This window comes from Glycine max, chromosome 3 (assembly GCF_000004515.6).
Source record: "Glycine max cultivar Williams 82 chromosome 3, Glycine_max_v4.0, whole genome shotgun sequence".
NCBI classification, from domain to species: Eukaryota; Viridiplantae; Streptophyta; class Magnoliopsida; order Fabales; family Fabaceae; genus Glycine; species Glycine max.
The window spans coordinates 29,058,815-29,079,372 of NC_016090.4; the positions used below are offsets into that span (position 1 = coordinate 29,058,815).

Here is a 20,558-nt window from a genome sequence, read left to right on the forward strand (position 1 = left end):
TGGCAAGAGGACATTGGCTCTAGAAGATTATCCTATCTGCTATTTTGTAATTCTCTTAGAATCAAAATCTTTTTTTTATGCCTTGTATGAAAAATTAATAGGAAACAATTAGCACTAAAGTCTATATAAGCAAATCATGTAAAGTAGAATTGGCAGACAAACAGAAAGAGGCAGAGATAACCATTGAGGTATTGAAGTGGCAGACAAAGAGAATGTAAGTTTTTCCAAAGCTACATTGTATGTTATATTCTTTATTAGTTGTAAAATTGGATTCTTATTCCTATATGAAGACAATATTTTGCATGATAATGAGAATCGAAAACAAGTTAGATACACAGTCTAATCATTCTCCTTACCTCTCTTATCTAGCTATCCAACCCCCCCTCCCAACCACTAAGATTCACAGTTATTACTAAGAAAGTATGCATGAGAAAGTATGCAAGTCTAAGAAAGTATGCATGTTTGGATCTTTACTTTTACTTTCATTTTATTTTTATCTGTTAGACTTGCATTCAAACAGGCACACAACATTTCTAACTTCAATCCAAACATGCACTAAGCTAGTACAATCATTTCTTACTAATATAGATACCATGTCTTTATGTAGAAAAATTAACAAAGGAAATTTGAGAACTTTTAAATCCTGAAAGAAATTCAAACTTAACTTAAATATTCACAAATTTATAGTATTGATAGGAGTGAATACAGCTTAATGGTGTCACAAAGCAATTTATTACATGCATCTTTATTACATGAACCCAGTAGAGCATGAAAGCAACATAGATTCAATAGAAGAATCTATGATTTATGATCTCGTTTTCTCCGAGAACTATGCATCTTCCACATGGTGTTTGGATGAACTCACAAAGATACTCGATTGCAAGAAGAGATATGGAAGGGTTGTGATCCCAGTTTTCTATAAGGTGGATCCATCAATTGTTAGGAATCAGAAAGAGACATATGCAGAAGTATTCTTTAAGCATGAACATCGATTTGAAGACAAGATCGACAAAGTGCATGCATGGAAGTCTGCTCTAACTGAAGCATGTGTGAGCAATAGCATCAAGTTTATTTTTGTATGTGTGGAAACATTTATGTGCAGTTTTTGTGTAGTATTGGCAAGTCATTTAAAAAATTGAGAGTTCACATTGAGACTAGAGATTGGCTTTACAGGGTGATAGAGTCAGTGTGTCACTTTAAAATGTTCATTTTTCTACCTTATCTGTTCTAGCTTAATTAGTTTCCCTTGCACCCTCCTAGTTCTTTGCAAGTTAATTCTTCTGTCATGTTTTCTTTCTTCGTTTGAGAAACTGGTTGTTTTTACCAAGTTTGAAGCTTTAGTATTATACCATATTTGTTATACTTTTGTGGTGTATATTTAATTTAAGTGTTGATATAGTCCTTTTTTGTTTTATTATTCATGCTAAATTTTGGATTTCTTTCAAATAAAAATGTGCAGCAAGTAGATGTTGAGTTGGAGTGGCTTTCAGAATTTGTTTAAGACTATTTTTCAAGCCCACCAAGCTATGTCTTGGTACCTGTTGGTGTTAAGACTACAAGTACAAAAAGCCCAAGCACAAGCATTAACCCTTCTTTGAAGAGACCTCAACAACAAAATGAGCTACATTTGCAAAACTTTGTTGTGCCAGGGAAGCCAAGGAGCAAAAGGAAGAGGCTTTCAGCACCAAGAACCAACAAAGACCCTCTAAGCATATGGTCACACCACTTGAACCCTCAAAATGAGGCCTTGTGTTCTGACCCTCCCTACTCAAACAGGCTTATTGGTTGGCAGACAGTGAACTCATCATGCCAAAGCCAAAGGATAATGAGGAGCAACAAGAAGAGGTTGTGATCATGACCAAAGAGGATGAAGAAAAAGTGATTATTAATGTGAGCAAGGAAATAAGCTTTAGGGACTCTGAACTTGATGAGTGTAGCAATGGTCAACAACAACCAATGCCAAGAAGGTGCACACATTGGTTGGCTCCGAGGACCACATAGAGGAGGGCAGAACCATTAGGTCCAAAGACAATATTCAATGCATGTGGAGTGAGGTACAAGTCTGGTAGGTTGCTACCAGAGTATAGGCCAGCCAAAAGTCCTACTTTTGTGAGCTACTTGCACTCCAATTCCCACAAAAAGTAATGGAGATGAGGATGTCTGTTTACTCCATTTCTAGTGAGCAGTAGTAGTGGTGGTTGTTATAGGTATATTTTTATGTAAAAAAAATTGCAAATTTTAGGAAAAAAAACTATTTGGCCAACAGAGAGATACTGATAAGGGGAGTGATTAATGTTATGATTGATTATAGCAAAAAAAAATAGAATAATAAAATAGGGTTATGGAAACCCTGTACAGTGATCATTCTGTGTAACCAAGTGAACAAAGCTACTATTTTTTCAAAACTAACAGCATTTCCGTGGACAACCATTCTCTCAAAACACAGTGACACAAACATTCCAAGAATTGATGACTGAGAGTGAATGGAAACACACACAGGTTGCAGTGACGTACCTCAATAGCGGCAGAGATGAAGCCCTTTGCGGTAGCCGCAGCTTCAATCGTTGATGTCAAACTCCAATGAATGCTCAAACACACGACAATGACGAAGCCCAACTCGTGGAGCAGTTCAGTGGTGACAATGGTGACCAGGAGACAAATGGATGGTGAGGTTGCAAATGACGGTGATAGGTCGCAAATGACGAGGTGAGGGAGAAAAGCTTTCTGAGATTGAAGCAAAGTCACAAATGGTGAGGGAGAAAAGCTTTCTCAGACAGAGCGCGCGGGAGGGAATTAAGGGTTTTGGGTTTTAAGTTATTTATAACACAACATCGATTTTTTAAAGAAAACCGATGTTAACAAATATTGGTTAACATTGGTTTTCTAAAAAACCGATGTTATCGATTTCATGTTAACATCGGTTTCTAGAAAACTATTGTTAAGTATTTGATGTTAACATCGGTTTTTGAATAATTGATGTTAAGGTTCTAAACTTAACATCAGTTTTTATGAAACTCATGTTAACGAATTAATGTTAACATCGGTTTTTCCAAAAACTGATGTTAACATTAACTAGTTAACATCGGTTTTTTCGAAAATCGACGTTAATAAACTTGTCTTAATTACAAATATGTCATCGCATTTGTTCTAACATCGATTTTTCTGAAAACCGATGTTAACCTAGCGATGTTAAATGTATATTTTTTAGTAGTGCTTGTTTTAATTCAAATGTCTTCTAATTACAATTAGCAATGGAAGGAGAAATGACACAAGTGTTAATGCAATGGAGAAAGGTGAAAATCACATCTTGCGGGTCTTTTGAGTGAACATGTCATGTGCCCTCTCAAGCAACACTTAGGTTCTGAGGCTTCTTATTTTAGAGAGTTCCTTATTTATTTTTATGCAATTTTTTTTTATGGCATGATTGTTAAAACCTTACATATCCTTTTATCATTCAGGCTGGTTGTTGTTTTTTATTTTACTTGTGTTTGGAACTAAATCATTTTTCCAATTTCCACTCTTCTAGTGGTGGTTCAGTTTGATAAATAATGAACCCTTCATTTTTCCTTTTAATTTTATAGGGTTGACGGTGTTTGCGTCACAAAGAGCTTTTGTTTTGAGTTGGATTTTAGGAACTGAAACCAGCAAGCTTTTGTGGTGCGTCTCGGTGTTGGGCCAAAGTTGATGGTGGAAAGACCAAGGGACAACTTTATGGGGCTGGAGACCTTGCTCGTGATTATCAAGGTGGAGATAATAGTCTCACGGAAAAAAAAAACATCAAGTAGTTGTTCAAATTATTTAGTTGAGACAACGACTTGCACAGAGTGAGGAGATTTGTCAAACAAGGGAGGAAAATGAGTGGATGAGTCGTCAATTTCAGCAACAATCTCAGCAAGCTCAGCAATTTCAATCAATTGTCATGCAATTCCTACCACCTGATGCATGAAATATTTTTGCACAAATGCAACGGCAAACACTCTTCAGATTATGATAATCAGTAGATTGTATTAAAAGACTCGTTATTACATTCCATTTTTATGAATGTTGTTTTAAAACTATAGTATTTTTAATTTATGAATGATTTTACTTGCTAAAGATAGTTATATAGAATTAATTAGTATGACATCTAATTTTTTCTTCCATTTCTAAAGCTCATACACTACGCACAGGCAACAGTTTGAGTTCCGAAGAAAATGACAACACCAATCTTCCCCGAACCAACGTCGACCAACTTCACCAGCAACTTCAACAACGTGAGTAGCTTCACTAGCAACAATTCTCATATCTTGGTTTGAGAATGGAATCTCAGTATGAATCTATTTATAGAGATAACTTTTTATTTTGATTTCTCTTTTGTTGTAATTGAATCAAAATATTTTTTTTCTGTCTATGTATTTTTTTTCCTCACTCATTGAAGCATGTGAAGGGTTGAATGTAAGTTTTTCACTTTGGTTTCTTTGAGAATAAGGGAATTTGAGCCTACACTCAAGAAAAAGAAATGGGTTTCATTGTTTGTTGATGAGCCCAGGCAAAAAAATGAACTCCAAGTTATCTTTTTTGCTTCATGTTCTTAAATTCTTTTAATCCCTCTTCTTAATCTCTCTTTCTATTCATTTTTCTCCTGCTAGATGGTTCTTCTTCTGTTATATGTTCAATATGTTTAAATTCAGATTTTTTTTGTCTTAATGGTAAAATTAATTTTCTTGGGGTGTTTATTTTTTGCTCTTGGTAAAATTGTTTTTCTTTTTATATGTTCAAGTCTCTACTCTGATATTGGTAATAGAGCATTAGGTAATCGATTACAATAATTCTCAAGATAAGCCAATATTTAAACTTTTGTATATACCATTTTCATTCCCTTTCTTTTCTGATCAATTAAATTTTCCTTCCCCTTCTTTTTTATATTCTGCTCTTTTTTAAAGAAAATATATAGCAATTCTTATACATCTTAGAAAAGGATTATCAAAGTAGTTGAAGCTATCTCATTTAGAGATCTAACAAACATGTTACCATTTTATCATATGGTTATTTATTTCTTTATAATTTTCTGGCAAATGTTTGATTTTATATATAAATTGGTGTTGCATCCCAAGGAAGCAATATGCAAGTATTTGGTACGTTTGTTGTGACAAAGTTGGCTTTTGGGAATTTCATTTGTTCATTGAGCACTTTCATTTGTTTACATCTTTTGGGGTTATAAGTTATAACAACCTTTAATTTTTAGAAATAGTTTATGGGGTTGTGGTGACCATTTTATCATATTGTCTTAAGTAAGGGATCTAGTGAATTTTGTTAGCAAAAATTTCTATGTTGAGCACAGAAATAGGACATTGTTAAGGAAGATTTGAGCTGTGATATTGGGTATAGGCACAACAATAAGACACTGATAAGGAAGATTAAAGATTAGAGGTATTCTAGACTATATGGCAATGGATGTGAAAATAATACAGGTCAATAAATGAATAATAAAATATATCCACTGCTTTTCCCTGGAGATGGGTTGAATTTTTTTTGTTTTTCAAATTCTAAATTTATAGGTTTGACAAAAATTTCAATTTACTAAAATATTAAGTAGGGTTGAAGGAAGCCATAATCTATTTTTTTAAATCTATATTAAGTGGGTTTCAAATAATCTATGGCTTGGTTGATCAAGTAATATGCTACATTTATAGTTGTCCAATAGTTTATGTGTATGCAAATAGTGATTGGGTTACACTTCTAATAATTTTATTTTGCTTTCGTTCATTCTAGCCACCACCTGTTGCCAAAAGACCCAGTTGCCAAGAGGCATAAATTGAAGCAATTTGCACCAAAAGAACAACTTTCTACAGATAAGAAACCATGACGGAAATATATTTTGGTAGGAGTGATTTATTCAATTTGGCTACAAGTTCATCCAACTCTGGGGATGCACAATATACTATTTGCACTTGATGCTCATTCCTATTTTTTAAACTTTTTACTGTAGCCACAGAAATACTTGATAAAGCAACTTAGAATTTTTAGATGCTAACAACTCAAGAAAAATGGAAAAATGCAAATCTGCCATATGGAACGATGGTTGCTTATGTCCCATCGGGGGAATTTTTTGTTAAGGTGCATTCACTTGAGGATAGAGCTGTGAACTATTATGGTGTGAAGAAAACTTCTGACCCTGGTAGGTCCGCACTTTTGAAAATTTATTATCGTTGAAAGAATAAAAAAAATATTTTATGAAGATGATGTTTAAGAGTAGGAGCATGTTTTGAATATGGTAGAGAATGCTAATGAAAATAAAAAAACACAGTAACCACAACATATGCAATTATTTGTTGTACATATATATATATATATATATGAAATTATTCATAACTCAAAGTTTTCGTGAAAATTTGTTTTTTCATTGGTTCATTAGAAATTGATTATAAAGACAAGATATTGAAATATGACTGGCCAGATCCACTTAAGGTGTTCTCGACTACTCATTATGATTTGATTACATGCTTATCAGAGAGAGTTACATAGTGTAACAAATTGATTTTTCAAACTCTTTTGATTTGCTTCTTAGTTAATTATCGGGGGTGAGAACTAGGAGGACCTATCCCTCATGTAGGGTTCGAGTGTTGTTGTAGTTATTATATTTATAATTAGTTTCCTTTTCTATTGTGTTCAAATTTTCTATATATATATTCTCCAATATGTTTTTATCATTCCTTCTTTGAAGATATATATATATATATATATATATATATATATATATATATATATATATATATTGTTAGATTTATACATGTTACTTTATTTAACGGAAGGCCGGTAGTGCTGAAGGCGCATTTAATTTGTAGGTATCGAACCTAACAAAAGCAAATTTTAAAAGGGTTGAAAAAAGTGGCATATAGAGTTAGTTAGTATTCTCTATAGATACATACAAAAGTTCTCATTTTTTTCCTCTAGGTTTTACCTACTTTCAAAATTCAAGAACTTGCTTGTGATTATGGTATCAATTTCTTTGGAACTCTGAGTAGCAATATGACTGACAATCAGTTTCAAGGTGTTGAAAATAAATACTGATGGATTTTGTCCTTATTTTATAGTGGGAATTCAAAGTTTGTCATTCTATTGGTATTTCTATGTAATTAGCTAGTTCAATGGTGAGAACTAGTTGGACATATTCATGTGCAAGTTTCAATTTTTGCTTTAGTTATTATATATTCTCCATGTTTTTTTATTGTATATAATAAGTTCCCTTTTATGCTTTGTTCAGATTTTCGATATTAGACGACTTGCATTTTCTTAAGCTTATATTTTGTTATGTGTGTGTCATATTTGAGTATTATGTTTTAATTTTAGTTGTGCAGTTGACCTGTTATATCGTAATATAATATATTGTTGGTTCTTTCTATGTGGTTACTTAAGTTTTTGTTAATGATTAGCATATTCCTTATTCTTTCATCAACATTGTTTCGTCAAATTAAATGAAAGAAATGGTAAAGCAAATCATTTCCTTAAACTTCTTTTGGTGACTATAAGTGCCCATTTCTTATTTTGCAGCATGGTGGCAATAAGTTTGGTCAGTTGTGTGAACAATGTACATGCCTGAGAGTCTTGCTCTTGCTCAAGCCAAGAATTTTCTGTGCATAGTTTTGGCATTAAGGAGGCCACTCAACTCTAATAGTAGTGGTGTTGAAGGATACTCACTAAAGTATAGCTATTTGTATATATTTTATTGGACATGGGATGGATGTTGCGCAATAATAGCGGGAAAATTAGAACCTTCTTTGTGTTATGAGCTCTAATAATTATGTAAGGAAGCTCTAAGATCTTTGTGTGTGTTGTGATGTCAAGTTTTATATGGGTCGTATTGCCTATTTTTTATCGATTCAACTCTATTTTGATGTTTTGCTTTTGTAATCAATCATACTTCTAAATGAAAATGTTGATTATAATTGTTGGTTCTTATCTCCAAAATTGTGGATTTATAATCTTGCAAATTTTATAGTTGATTCATAAATCTGAATGTTAGAGTAACTTCATATCAATATTATTAGTTGGATATGCTGAGAATAAATTGGAAAAATGAATTATTATATTGAACATGTAATGATCACAAGTGACTCGAGTTTCCATTGTTGTGTTAATAATAACCGTGATCTTAATGAAAGCTTTCCAATTTTATTTCATTTCAATAGTCAAGTTTTATTTGTTGACTTTATATCTTTTTGGGCTACATCTCAATTCTCAAAGAGACAAATTTGCTAACCATTTATACTAGTTATTATTTTTTAACAATTATTATTATTCCGATATCATACATTAATATAATTCAAATATATAACACTTTACATTTGTAAATTTTGTGAAGTCAATATATAAAATCAATTTTTATTTATTATCTTTTCAGTTGCATTTAAGATTTTATTTTACTTGCGTCAGTTATATCTATAAATAAATTTTGTTAATATAAATAATAAACCTTGTATAATTCTAACAATTTAATCTCTTAAATGTTTATAATAATATTTATCAATATTTCTTATATATTCACAATAACAATAAAACATAAATAATATTATCCCTGTATCTCACAGGTTATCCAACTAGTTTTATCAAAAAGGGAGAACACACATCAGAAGACTTCAAATTGATGGGTGAAGTCACGTCTTTTACATTTTTAAACAAAACCCTACGGAAAAATTGTTCTCATCTTATATTTTGTACACTGAAATAGATTGAAGTTAGACACGTAAATTGTTTACAATGCAGCACTCACATAATAAAACTAGAAACCGTTTGATAAATACATCATATTCCACAGGGTGGAATGCAGGCGCCACAGAGCAAGCAGGAGACCGTTTTCCATTAATCAAACTTAAAAATCATTTTGAATATTTGGGATCCGTATGGAAGGAGTGTGAAAGTGAGAAGAAAGAAAACAAGTATAACGATATATTTTCCTTTGTTTGGTTAAAGAAAAAAAAAGCTGATTTCAATAAATAAAAATATAAAATCTTCTTTCCTTTTACTTTCTCTCCGATTAAAATTTCAAATTTTCCTTTAGTCTTTTTTGTTTTCTTTTCTTTCTACCAAACATAGGATTAGAGACATTTTTTATTTTTATTGAAAAATATTAATTATTAATTTATTAATTTTTGTTAACATGAGTAATCAATTATGTGATATTTCCTTCTTTTTTTTCTTTCTTAACCGGTCAATCAACTTTATATCTCCAACTATTTCTTTCACATGGATTGAGGCAAAGGAAGTTCAGGCAATCAATACCTACTTTTCAGTATAAAATTTCAAACTTGCACTACGTTTAGCAACCTGCAGCAGCGCAAGTATAATTGAGAATTCGAGCAAATCAGTAAGCCCGAGCCAAGATGCACACACACAAAAATGCTACTAAAATATCAATTCTCTTGTGGTGGATCGTTGTGAAAAAATTTAGTGCATTAAACATTACAGCGCAAAGAGAGATTTATAACAATTAAGAGTCTATGGTGTCAAAATAGATTATACAAAAGAATGAAAAGCAAAAATAAGAGCAATGTTCCCAAGCCGAACTCAAATCCAGCATAATCATGGCTTGAGATGCTGACGTGACGGTTTATACCATAAGATGATTTGCTAAAGGGAAATGAAGAAGGCAAGTGAATAAATGCATATACTAAAAGAACAAGAAGAACCAAGATTAAGGTTGCAACACTTTTTTCATCAACTTCTGATATCCATTGCAATGAAGTTAATAATGTGTCTAAAATGGAAAACAAACTAGGCCAGTAGATTAGGAATCCCAAGCAAAGCAAGAATAGAGAAGGCATTAGTGGTGATGGCCCCCTTTCCATCTTAACACACTAACATGTGACTATGTTATTACAATGTTCAAAGAAGAATTGAAATGCAATTTATAAGAGAATTGCATTGGAAGGTTATTTTGCAGATAGGAATGACATAAAGTTTGTTCCTTTATTTGGTGACATTTGTCTAATAATTGGTTGAGCTATCCCAACTGTACGTCTCATGTAAAGACCACTTTTCGAGTTTCTATCATTTTCTCAAGACGCAATATAATATGATATTATTAACACAAGGAAATTGGATGCCAACCACAATTTATTTTTTTTTTTTGTTTATCTCTACTTTTACCTGAAAAACCAAAACGGTCAATTTTGTTCAAAGATTCTATTGGATGATGAAGATCATCTTATTCAACACAATGGTAATGTTTTTACATTTTCTCTAAACAAGATTTGTTTTTCATGAACTTGAAAAGAAAAAGACATTAATTTAGTTTCCGGATTAAGATTCCCGGATGATCCAATGAAACAAGATTAATGTTATTATGTTTGTCTATATATCATTAATCTTGTTAACAAGAACCACCTTATGCTTAAGTTAAAAAAGTAATCAGAGTGTAGGTGTTAAATCTCATGATACCCAAATATATTTCATGTTAAATCCTCTAAACTGACAAAACTCCTATTTAAATAGATTTAGTTTTCCATTGTGGATTGTTATAAAACTTACACAGTATCTACCATTAAAGAATCTCACAAAACACTAAAGAGGCCTAACTTAATTGGTTGGATAAGATATTTATAAATGTTATAAACCTGCTGAACCCGTGTTCAAATACTCTGGATAAAAAAAATAAAAAAGAAAAAGAAAAAAAACCTCACAAAACCAAACCCCCCTCTGTTTTAAACCACAAATTTTATCATTTATCAGTATTTCATCAATTAGCCTAGGTCATTACAGATCAATTAAAATTAAGTTCTGCAACTTTGTTCAATTTACCAGTCCAAATTGGATCTGACTTTGGTTTAATAATTGCCTCAAGTATTGGCCTCTCTAAATTGACCTCAGCATGCATTTTTTTCTAATATTTAGATGGGAGGGACTAAGGGATTGGGTTATTTAAGTAAATTTAATGACAAAGAAATAGAAAAGAGAGGTATATGTAATAATTAGAGGATGTATGTTTAACTAAGGATGATCACATACTAAGCAGTCAACGAGCCGTAGCCCATAAATTGCATTTAATTATAATTAAAGTATAGCATATGTAATCACTTCACAAACTTATTCAGATTATATGACTTTTCTTTTTTGTTAATCTCTTGCTTACTTTGTGCTTAATAATAATGTCTGACCATAACAAGTGAGAGTTGCACGCGCTTTTCTGCACCCGTGAAAATTCTTATATGAAATGTGATTGAAAAACATAATCAATCAAATTTAATTACTCTGTAAACAAAAAGCTAGAAATGCTTAACTTGGATTAATAAGAAATCCAAAACCAAAATAACTTCTGAATACTGAGTCCTGCATATAAAAATAAAATAAATTAAAACTTTCCAACCAAACTTGCATCTCATGTTGGGATGAAAACTGGATGAAACATAGCATTTCATCATCCAAAAAAAATCTACATCCACCTTAACGGTTAATTGTGGATTTTCCTTTAGAATCATGTCAATCAATCAACCAATCAGTATTCAAAATACAATAGGCAAACACAAATCGCCCAGGAATAGCCAAGAACTTCCATAAAAATTGACATTCATCCAAAATAGTTTTTCTTTCTTGACTAACTAACTCTTGACGAAACTATTGTCTATCCTCATGTGTTGAGGCATTTAAAATATATTGTTCTTTATGCCATCAGCATGCATTACAGTATATAGCCACACCGACAACCATTGGCTAAAAAGTCATACCTACATGTAACTAACAAACAATGCATTTCTTACCCTTTACTATCTTCTGCATCTACAAAAGTAAGGCATTCTTCAACACAACTAAATAAATACGATGGTGCGAACCTAACTACATACTCAAAAGCACCTTCTATCCTCTGTTTGGTCACAATGTAGGGCTGTAGCGAAGATGCTGCTCATAGAAATTGATCAGCTGCAACATATGAAAAATACAAGGTTTGGGTGAAAAGAGGCCATAGCAACATTTTAACGAGGAATTGAGGAAATAATCAAGGTTTATGAACTTTTTGGTCTCTCATCTTTGTGGATTTCCATTTTCAGTTCCTCAAGTTTATTGACTGGATTTAGTTACTCAAAACTTACATCAGCAAATCAAAAAATTTGAGACTAAAAACAGAAATCCACAAAAGATGAGGGACCAAAAAGACAATACACCCGATAATTAAATGTAATAATGTGAAGGTATAGGATATTACAAGAAGTGGATTAAATGTTTTTAGATACTTGTTGTCAACCATCACTTCTGTTCCATCAGACCTACAAAGTTGACAAGATAAGCATTAGGTGAAGAAGCATGTTGTATGAATACTAAATAATTCATAGAAATTAGAATACACTCATGGAATAGACCTGCAAAGTCTTGATATAAATAAATGAGGTGTAAAGGATACACATTTAGGAACAAAATTGAATAATGAAAAGGAAATCCTAGGCTCTCCGAATCAAGTGATATATGCCAAAAGCAAACAGAATAAGCACATTTGCTCAATGACTTTGAACAAACTTATGTGGCAGTTAGAATCTGGATATAAATAAAAGCCTTTTGCTTCCTTTGTTGCTCTCCTTTATACAATCCAAGTTATTTATTAGCTTAAAATTTTCAATATAGATCAATCCCCTCCATGATAGTTGAATCAGGATTCAAATCGTGAATTAAATTGTATCGTGAATTGTAAGATTCATGGTGTCAATAATAAAACATTGAATATGCAACTAACAAAAGCATATTATAAAGCACATATTCATGACCAATAACTAAAAACATAAACTATAGGAGCATGTGTTCTGTTAAATCTGAGTTTGTGAAGCCTTTATTTTGGTAGAATACATGCATTAAATGAGTGAGCAACAGAATAAAGTAGTGCAGTAATCAAATAGGACAAGTTCAAGGTTATACATATATACAAAGAAAAACGCATGACTAGTTCTGAAAATCATAGCTGTCAATTGCACACAATAAGGCTGCAATCGTGGTAGCCTACAATATATACAACAAATAATGATCTATAATAAATATTGTAATAATTAAATGGAGTTCAAGGTTATCATTCTTAGCGCAAATCATTAATAGGCAGTATGTATAAAATTGTGGCCAAAGTGTTTTCTAGAAGATTGAAGAAGGTCATGCCAACCATCATTGACAAACGCCAAACTGCTTTTGTTGAAGGGAGACATATGCTGCATAGTGTGCTTATAGCTAACGAAGTGGTTGATGAAGAAAAAGGACAAAATAAAAGCTGCCTTGTGTTCAAAGTTGATTATAAAAAGGCATATGAGTCAATATGCTAGGAGTTTCTCTTGTATATGATGAGGAGGGTGGGTTTCTGTCCTAAATGGATTACATGGATCAAAGGTTGCCTGAAATCAGCTTCTATTTCTATTTTGGTCAACAATGGAAGCCAACAGCTGAGTTCATTCCTCAGAGAGGTCTCAGGCAAGGGGACCCACTAGCCCCTTTCCTGTTCAACGTTGTAGCTTAGGGATCAACCGATTTGATGAGGAAAGCACAAGAAAGGAATCTATTTGAAGGCTTTAGGTTGGGGGTAATAATGTAGACATTAGCATATTACAATATGCAAACGACAATCTTTGGGACAGCGACGATGGAGAATGTCAAAGCAATCAAGATGATGCTGAGATGTTTTGAATTAATGTCGGGATTGAAGATTAATTTTGCCAAAAGTAGTTTTGGGGCATTTGGGACAACTGAACATTGGATTAACAATGCTGCCAGCTACTTAAATTGCAGAAGGTTGTCAATACCCTTTTCTTATTTGGGTATCCCTATTGGGGCAAACCCAAGGCATAGTGAGACATGGGATGCAATAGTTAAAAAATGTGAAAGAAAATTGTCAAAATGGAAACAAAAATATCTCTTTTGGGGGAATACTGACTTTGATAAAGTCAGTCTTGAACTCAATCCCAATTTTCTACTTCTCTTTTTTCAGGGTGCCGAAGAAGGTGGTGGACGGGCTGGTAAAGCTATAGAGGTGGTTCTTGTGGGGAGGAAACTCAAATCACAAAAGAAGATTGCCTAGGTGAGCTGGGGAACAGTATGTATGCCAAAAGAGGCAGGGGGCCTGGGTATCAGGGATTTGAGGAAGTTCAACAATGCTTTACTTGGGAAATGGCATTGGAACCTGTTTCACCGTTAAGGTGAATTGTGGGCACATGTTCTGAATTCAAAATACAGAGGTTGGCAGAATCTGGATGAGACAAGAAGATCCAACAGAGAATCTATATGGTGGAGGGACCTAAGCTTCATTTGCAATTTGACGGAGGAAGGGAGCTGGTTTAATAGCAAAAAAAAATGGAAAATAGGTTGTGATTCAAAGGTGCTGTTTTGGGAAGAAGCTTGGAAGGAGGATGGAGTGTCATTGAAGGAGAAGTACCCAAGACTGTACCAGATTTCTCAACAACAAGAAGTTCAGCAAATGGAGATAACAACAACTACAGGTTAGGAATGGCAACTCCAATGGAGGAGGTTTTTTCTGGAAGGAGAAATAGTTGCAGCTGCAAATTTTATGGAGGATATACAGGGTTTGGTAGTACAAATGCAGCAACAAGACACTTGGACTTGGGGAGGGGATTCAATTGGGAAGTATTCAGTGGGAAATGCTTATACACTTCTCAACAAAGTCTTGTTATCATTGACTCGGGATGAAGTGTTTAAAGCAATATGGAAATTAAAAATCCCAAGTAAAGCCTCAATCTTTGCTTGGAGTTTTTTTTATCAGCAAAAATACTAATATATTAGATATAAACATCGGTACAAGAGGTACTGTACAAAATACACATCAGCACCAAGATATGCAGAGGTATGGTATCCTAATACAAGTTAATTAACAAGAATTAGGCTACCATACATCTGACTGTAAACTTGGTATATAACTACCCAATATCTATAGCATGCTCCCCCCCCCCCCCCCATTACAAAAAGCATCCCTGATATTACTGGACCGGTAATGGAAAGGTAAGTTGAATCCTTTTTCCAGGTTTTTAAACCATGTCCAACAAAGAAATATAGCATCCTCCATCAATTTGTTGGCATTGAAATTGTCATTTGAGAAGATAATCCTATTCCTATGGTGCCAGATGCTCCTAGTTATGGATATCCACCAACTCTGCCAACGCTGCCTCCTGATACCCGACAGCCTGCAAGATTAATACGAGATGAATTGCTTACAAGGAACAATTTAAGAAGAGGTGTGGAAATAAATGGTGCTAGCTGCCCATTTTGCAGAAGTCATGAGGAGGATGCATCTCACTTATTTTTTGGTTGTGATAAAATCTTGCCATTGTGGTGGGAGTCGATGTCATGGGTAAATATTGTGGGGGTCTTTGGTTGATTATTTAGTTTCAAAATATGCATTCCAAAACCTTTTTTTCTCTTATTTGGCTAAACTCCAATGCTCTAGCTTTGGCTTATGACATTACCACTAAACTCAACATTTCTCTTTATCCAAATCCTTATTATTTCCTTTTGTGACTTCTTTATTTGAACAGCTCCTTTCCTTACCAATGATGTTGATTATGGATATTACCACTAAACTCCAATGGTCTAGCTTTGGCTTATGACATTACCGCTAAACTCGACATTTCTCTTTATCCAAATCCTTATTCTTTCCTTTTGTGACTTCTTTATTTGAATGGTTCCTTTCCCTACCGATGATGTAGACTATAGATATTTTCTTTCCCAGTTCCACAATAGGACTGTTTTCCTTGCTTACTAGTGCCTAGTTAGAGATGGTGGAGTGAAGCAGAGCTTTAACCCTACCCTAACACTAGGTTATTTCCTTAATCAAACCAATTCTCAAACAAGCTAACTGCAATACAAGTCATGAGCAATAGCAAACCCAAGTTGGATGGGCTTGTCTTGGGCACTTGATGTTTGTGTGCGCAAACAACACTTCCGCACTCCCATTTCCCTTTCTTCGCTTCCCTTAGGACCCCAATGGAGCATTGTTAGGTCCTATCATCGAGTGGGGTCTCCTCAAAGCCCATCATGATCTAGTTGATGAACCATAGAATTTGAAGGAATGTGATTCATTTTTTAATATATTTTAGCATTTGTGAGCATCAGATTCAGTTGGACAATCTTTTTCCCTAATAGAGGAATTGAAGACATCTTAGTTTCTCAACTACATCAATTTCCTCTTTTCTATCAAGAATTCACGGGCATAATAGAATTCAAGCATTAACTTGTAGCAAAAGGTCTAATAGAGGAATTGCACGCATAAAAAGGTTCTCTCTCAGAATATATAGGTCTGATCGTGGAACCTTTTGTATGGTGTCTTCTATTTTGTACTTAGTACCTCTGGTACTCTAAGTTAAATATATATAATATTATCTTTGCTGAGCAAAAAAAAACTTGTAGCAAAAATAAATATAATAATAATAATAAAATATGCTTCAACCAGTCAATAAATTTCAAGCTACATTAACATTTCTTTCTATATCAATCATATAGGTACATGTTTTATCAATTAAAATATACGTAAATGATGTTGCATAGCAAATATCAGTGCCTGGCCTCATTTATTAACCAGAAGCTTGATCAACTTTGTCACTACAAAATTTAATAAAAAGCAGTTATAAGGACTAAAATTTCATGGACCAAAAAAAAATCATTATTTAAGAATGGACATTCACAACTAAAGCTAACACTTTTCCATTTCTAAACAGACAGGGTGTATCACAGAAGAAAGATATCTAAAAAATAAACATAACTAAAATAATAAACATGAGTAAAAATCAATTATTCTTAGCAAGCATATTCTGAAAACTAAAGCACAATGAAATTTAGTGTTAATAGCAGTGTAACTTACTTTGAAGCCACGAAGGTTACTAAAACATCCTGCGTTCCACTGGCTACTGAAGCTGAATAGCCTACTGGCTTTATAATGTTTACAATATTGCTAGCAGGTCTGGCATGATTAGTATTACCACCACTACCAGCATCTCTTGTTTGTTCTGGCTCAGCTGTACTAACAGGCAAGCCAACTGGATTTTCTGTATTAGCAGGCTCATTAGCATATAATTCTTTCTTGAACCTCTTTACGGAACCACATTTTCTCCTTTTGGATCCCCGGCAGCGGCCACTTGCATTTGTTTCCATGGAAACCCCCTTTGATTTAGCATCCATTTGATCGTTACTGCCAGAAGGCCCAGAACCCTTGGCTTCTGGAATCCGTATTGCAAGCCTGTCTGTATCATTCCCATTGGCAGTCATAGTTTTAAGCTCACTAAGCACAGGATCATAATCATTTTCCTCAGTCCTTTTAATATTTGGTTCTGAACCATTTGCAGACCTGTTAGCATTAGAGGGTGTGGCTTTTCTAAGACTGCTGCCTTCAGCACCATTTCCCACATCATCAGAAAACAGCACAGTACGAGGGAAGGCGGGAATATTAGGAAGGCTAGGATCAATAAGAGGAGGAGCTGACTGTGTATGGTTCTCAGCTGTACCAGTCGAAAAACGCCGAAGGCTGTAAGGAGTGGTAGAACGCTCCAGCCGCTTCTTGGGTTGAGTATGATGCACTACATGCTTGCGTTTGCGCTTCCGATGTTTGCCTGACTTCAAGCTTCAAAACCACAAAAAAAAAAGTGAACAGACAATTTTCACAACCTAGAAAATAAATCCAACCAGTTTCAGGTAATTATAATCTTTATACCTCTGTTTATAAGCAACCTACACACAATTGCAGCAAAACAGAACACAAATACAAACTATAATCGGAATTACGGAATATATGCCTTTTCACATCCTTACTCATAATTTAACACAAGGTCCAAAAAAACGAAAAAATTATATGGAAGAGAAAGGGAATACCTCTCCTCAAAAGCTTCAACAACATCAGGAACAGACTCTAGATTTTCTGGAGGCTCCCATGTGTTGGCTGTCTCAGGCCACCCATTCCTTCAGTGATAAACAAACAAACAAATCAGCAAAAATACACATATAGTTTTCACACTAGGCCCTTTACCCTTTGAGTAATGATATCCATACATTCACACTCTCTTCCAACCCATTGTCACATCCTTATCTTTCACCACACCAATTGTCACATCCTTATTTTTCATCACAACCCAGTCCAGAAAATAAGAACAAAAGACAAATGAGCAAAAGGGGTTACTCACCATTTGATTAAGTATTGCACCTGACCCTGTTATTTGCAACATTTGAAATCCACATTGTCATAAAGGAGAACCCAAAAAACAAAAAACAAGTCAGGCCAAGGAAGAAGAACATCAGCAAAAAGATCCCACAATCAGATATCAATTACATGAATCACACAACGTCATTCAGAAACAGGGTACCCCCACAGCAGCAAAAAAAAAATACTAGGAAAAAAAATCTCTATTACAGATAAAACTAGACCAAAAACATAACTCGAAAAAAAATATCCCCATTACAGATAAAATAATTTTAAAATAAAAATACAGACACAACACAACAAGGAAAAAAACATAACCCTCAATCACCAAAGAAAAAGAAAAACAACAAAAGGCCTATGGGGAGGTTGGCTACATGAATGACACAACGTCATTCGGCAACTGGGCACCCCCCATTGAAGCAAAAAAATAACTAGAAAAAAAATCCCCATTACAATTAAAAAAAAAAACACAGACAAAACACAAATCAAGGAAAAAACATAACCCTCAATCACCAAAGAAGAAAAAACAAAGACTATGAGAGGTAGGCTACATGACCCCATTAGACCAAAAAAAATAAGCAGAAAAAAACCCCCATTACAGATTAAACTAGACAAAAAAAAACACACACACACACACACACATACACACAGACACAACCCAACACAAAACAAGGAAAAAACATAACCCTCAATCGCCAAAGAATACGAAGAACAGCAACACAACAAAGCCTATGAGAGGTTAGCTACAAGAACAGGCACACCCATTAGACCAAAACAATAACCAGAAGAAAAAAAATCCCCATCACGGATAAAGCTAGGCCAATAAAAAAATAGCTAAAAAAACCCCATTACAGTGGAAAAAGAAACAAAATCAAGAACCACGAAATATAAAAAGGAGGGAACTTCTTTTTACCTTGCGCACCCTCTTACGACGAATAGCCTGAACCTCAAAGAAATTCTCACCAAGAACAGGAAAACCTTGTCGTCCCCCTTGAGCAACAGCAGCACCACCATTTTCTCCTTCTTCATATTCTTCCTCTCCCTCAGCATAATCTTCTTCTTCTTCTCCTTCATCATCACCCTCCACGTTGGGCTCTTCTTTTTCTTCTTCAGTTTTCCGCAACTGGGTACCCTCGTTTCCCTCAAAGTTTTGAACTTTCACACCAACACCGTCTCCAACACCCAAATCAGCACCATCAGAAGGAACAGAAGCACCACCAGCAGCAGCAGCAACATCGTTCGGAGCCTCCGAGGTAGCAGCCTTTCTCTTCCCACCACCACCCTTCATTGCAGCAACAATCACAACAAATAAAAACGTAACAAGAATCGAAAAGGAACAACCTTGAAAGAAACTGTGTTCTTTTCTTTCTGTTTTAGTTTTTTTTTTTCTTTAGCTCAACAGAAACAGCCTCAGCTTGAGACAGAGGAGGAAGCACCAAAAAATGTGTACACTCTGAGGTGATGAGGTGTCAATCTAATATCAAAAAGTGTGATCCATCGCTCCGGTTTTTTATTTAACGCTTTTCTTCATTCGCCCCTTTTTCCCTTTTTCGTGCCCTTTTTTGTTTAAGATTTTTTTTCCTTTTCTATTTCTTTTTTATTGTGGGAGTTTTGGATTTTTGGTTTGGAGGGTTTTGTAATTTTGTTTCCCTCCCTGCCCCGCCAACTCTTTTTCAACTATGTTTCTTTGTTTTTTTGCTTCTTCTTTTTTTCTTTTTGTTGCCATTAATCACAATATTCATCTTAGGTATTTTCTTTATGTGTATATTCATCTTAGATATAATAATGTATTTTTAATCGATTATTTTATTATTAATTTTAATTTACTAAATTTTGTAATATTATATTAGGCATGTTTTTTAAGTAAAGTATATGGGTGTCGTAAATCATAGTATCATTTTCAATTCTTACTGATCAAACAAAAAGAAACATTTAAAAAGAAAAAAGAAAAAAAGAGACCTTCTTTATATGCAAAGGAAATTTTTAAAATTATTTATATAGATAAAAAAATGTCTTATATTCTTTTAATAATTTTCTTACTTTTTTTAAAAAATAAACATATATATATATATAATGTATTAAATATATATTACAAAATGTGTAACTATTAAATAGGTAGACTTTCATTTTGTGTTTTAATAAGGTATTAAATGAATATATATATATATATATATGACATCATAAAGTTATTTTATAGGAGTGAAATAATTAAATTTGAATCATATAATTAAATATAAACGATCAAAATTTAATATAATATGATCACTTAAAAAATAGTGACTTTTTTACATTAAATTTTAATTATTTATGTATAATTATATGATTCAATTGTTGTAACCTATTTAAATACTAAATGACAAAAGAATTGTTGTAACGTATTAATAAGTAGTATGAAATCCTTGATAAGTCAATTGTCTTTATT

At 33.5% G+C, this 20,558-nt stretch overlaps 1 protein-coding gene and 1 pseudogene across 1 annotated transcript; one reads left to right on the forward strand and one right to left on the reverse strand.

Moving 5' to 3' along the window:
- Positions 1-752: 752 nt before the first annotated feature.
- On the forward strand, positions 753-2,189 carry LOC102669338 (GATA transcription factor 2-like; annotated as a pseudogene).
- Positions 2,190-11,524: 9,335 nt separating this feature from the next.
- On the reverse strand, positions 11,525-19,717 carry LHP1-2 (chromo domain-containing protein LHP1-2). Its single transcript, XM_006576598.4, has 6 exons — positions 19,050-19,717; positions 18,120-18,145; positions 17,812-17,898; positions 16,808-17,563; positions 12,176-12,236; positions 11,525-11,892 (listed from the first exon to the last, which is right to left on the reverse strand). The coding sequence occupies exons 1-6, from the start codon at positions 19,422-19,424 to the stop codon at positions 11,845-11,847; spliced, it is 1,353 nt and encodes a 450-aa protein (XP_006576661.1). The 5' UTR covers positions 19,425-19,717; the 3' UTR covers positions 11,525-11,844.
- Between the last annotated feature and the right edge of the window lie 841 nt (positions 19,718-20,558).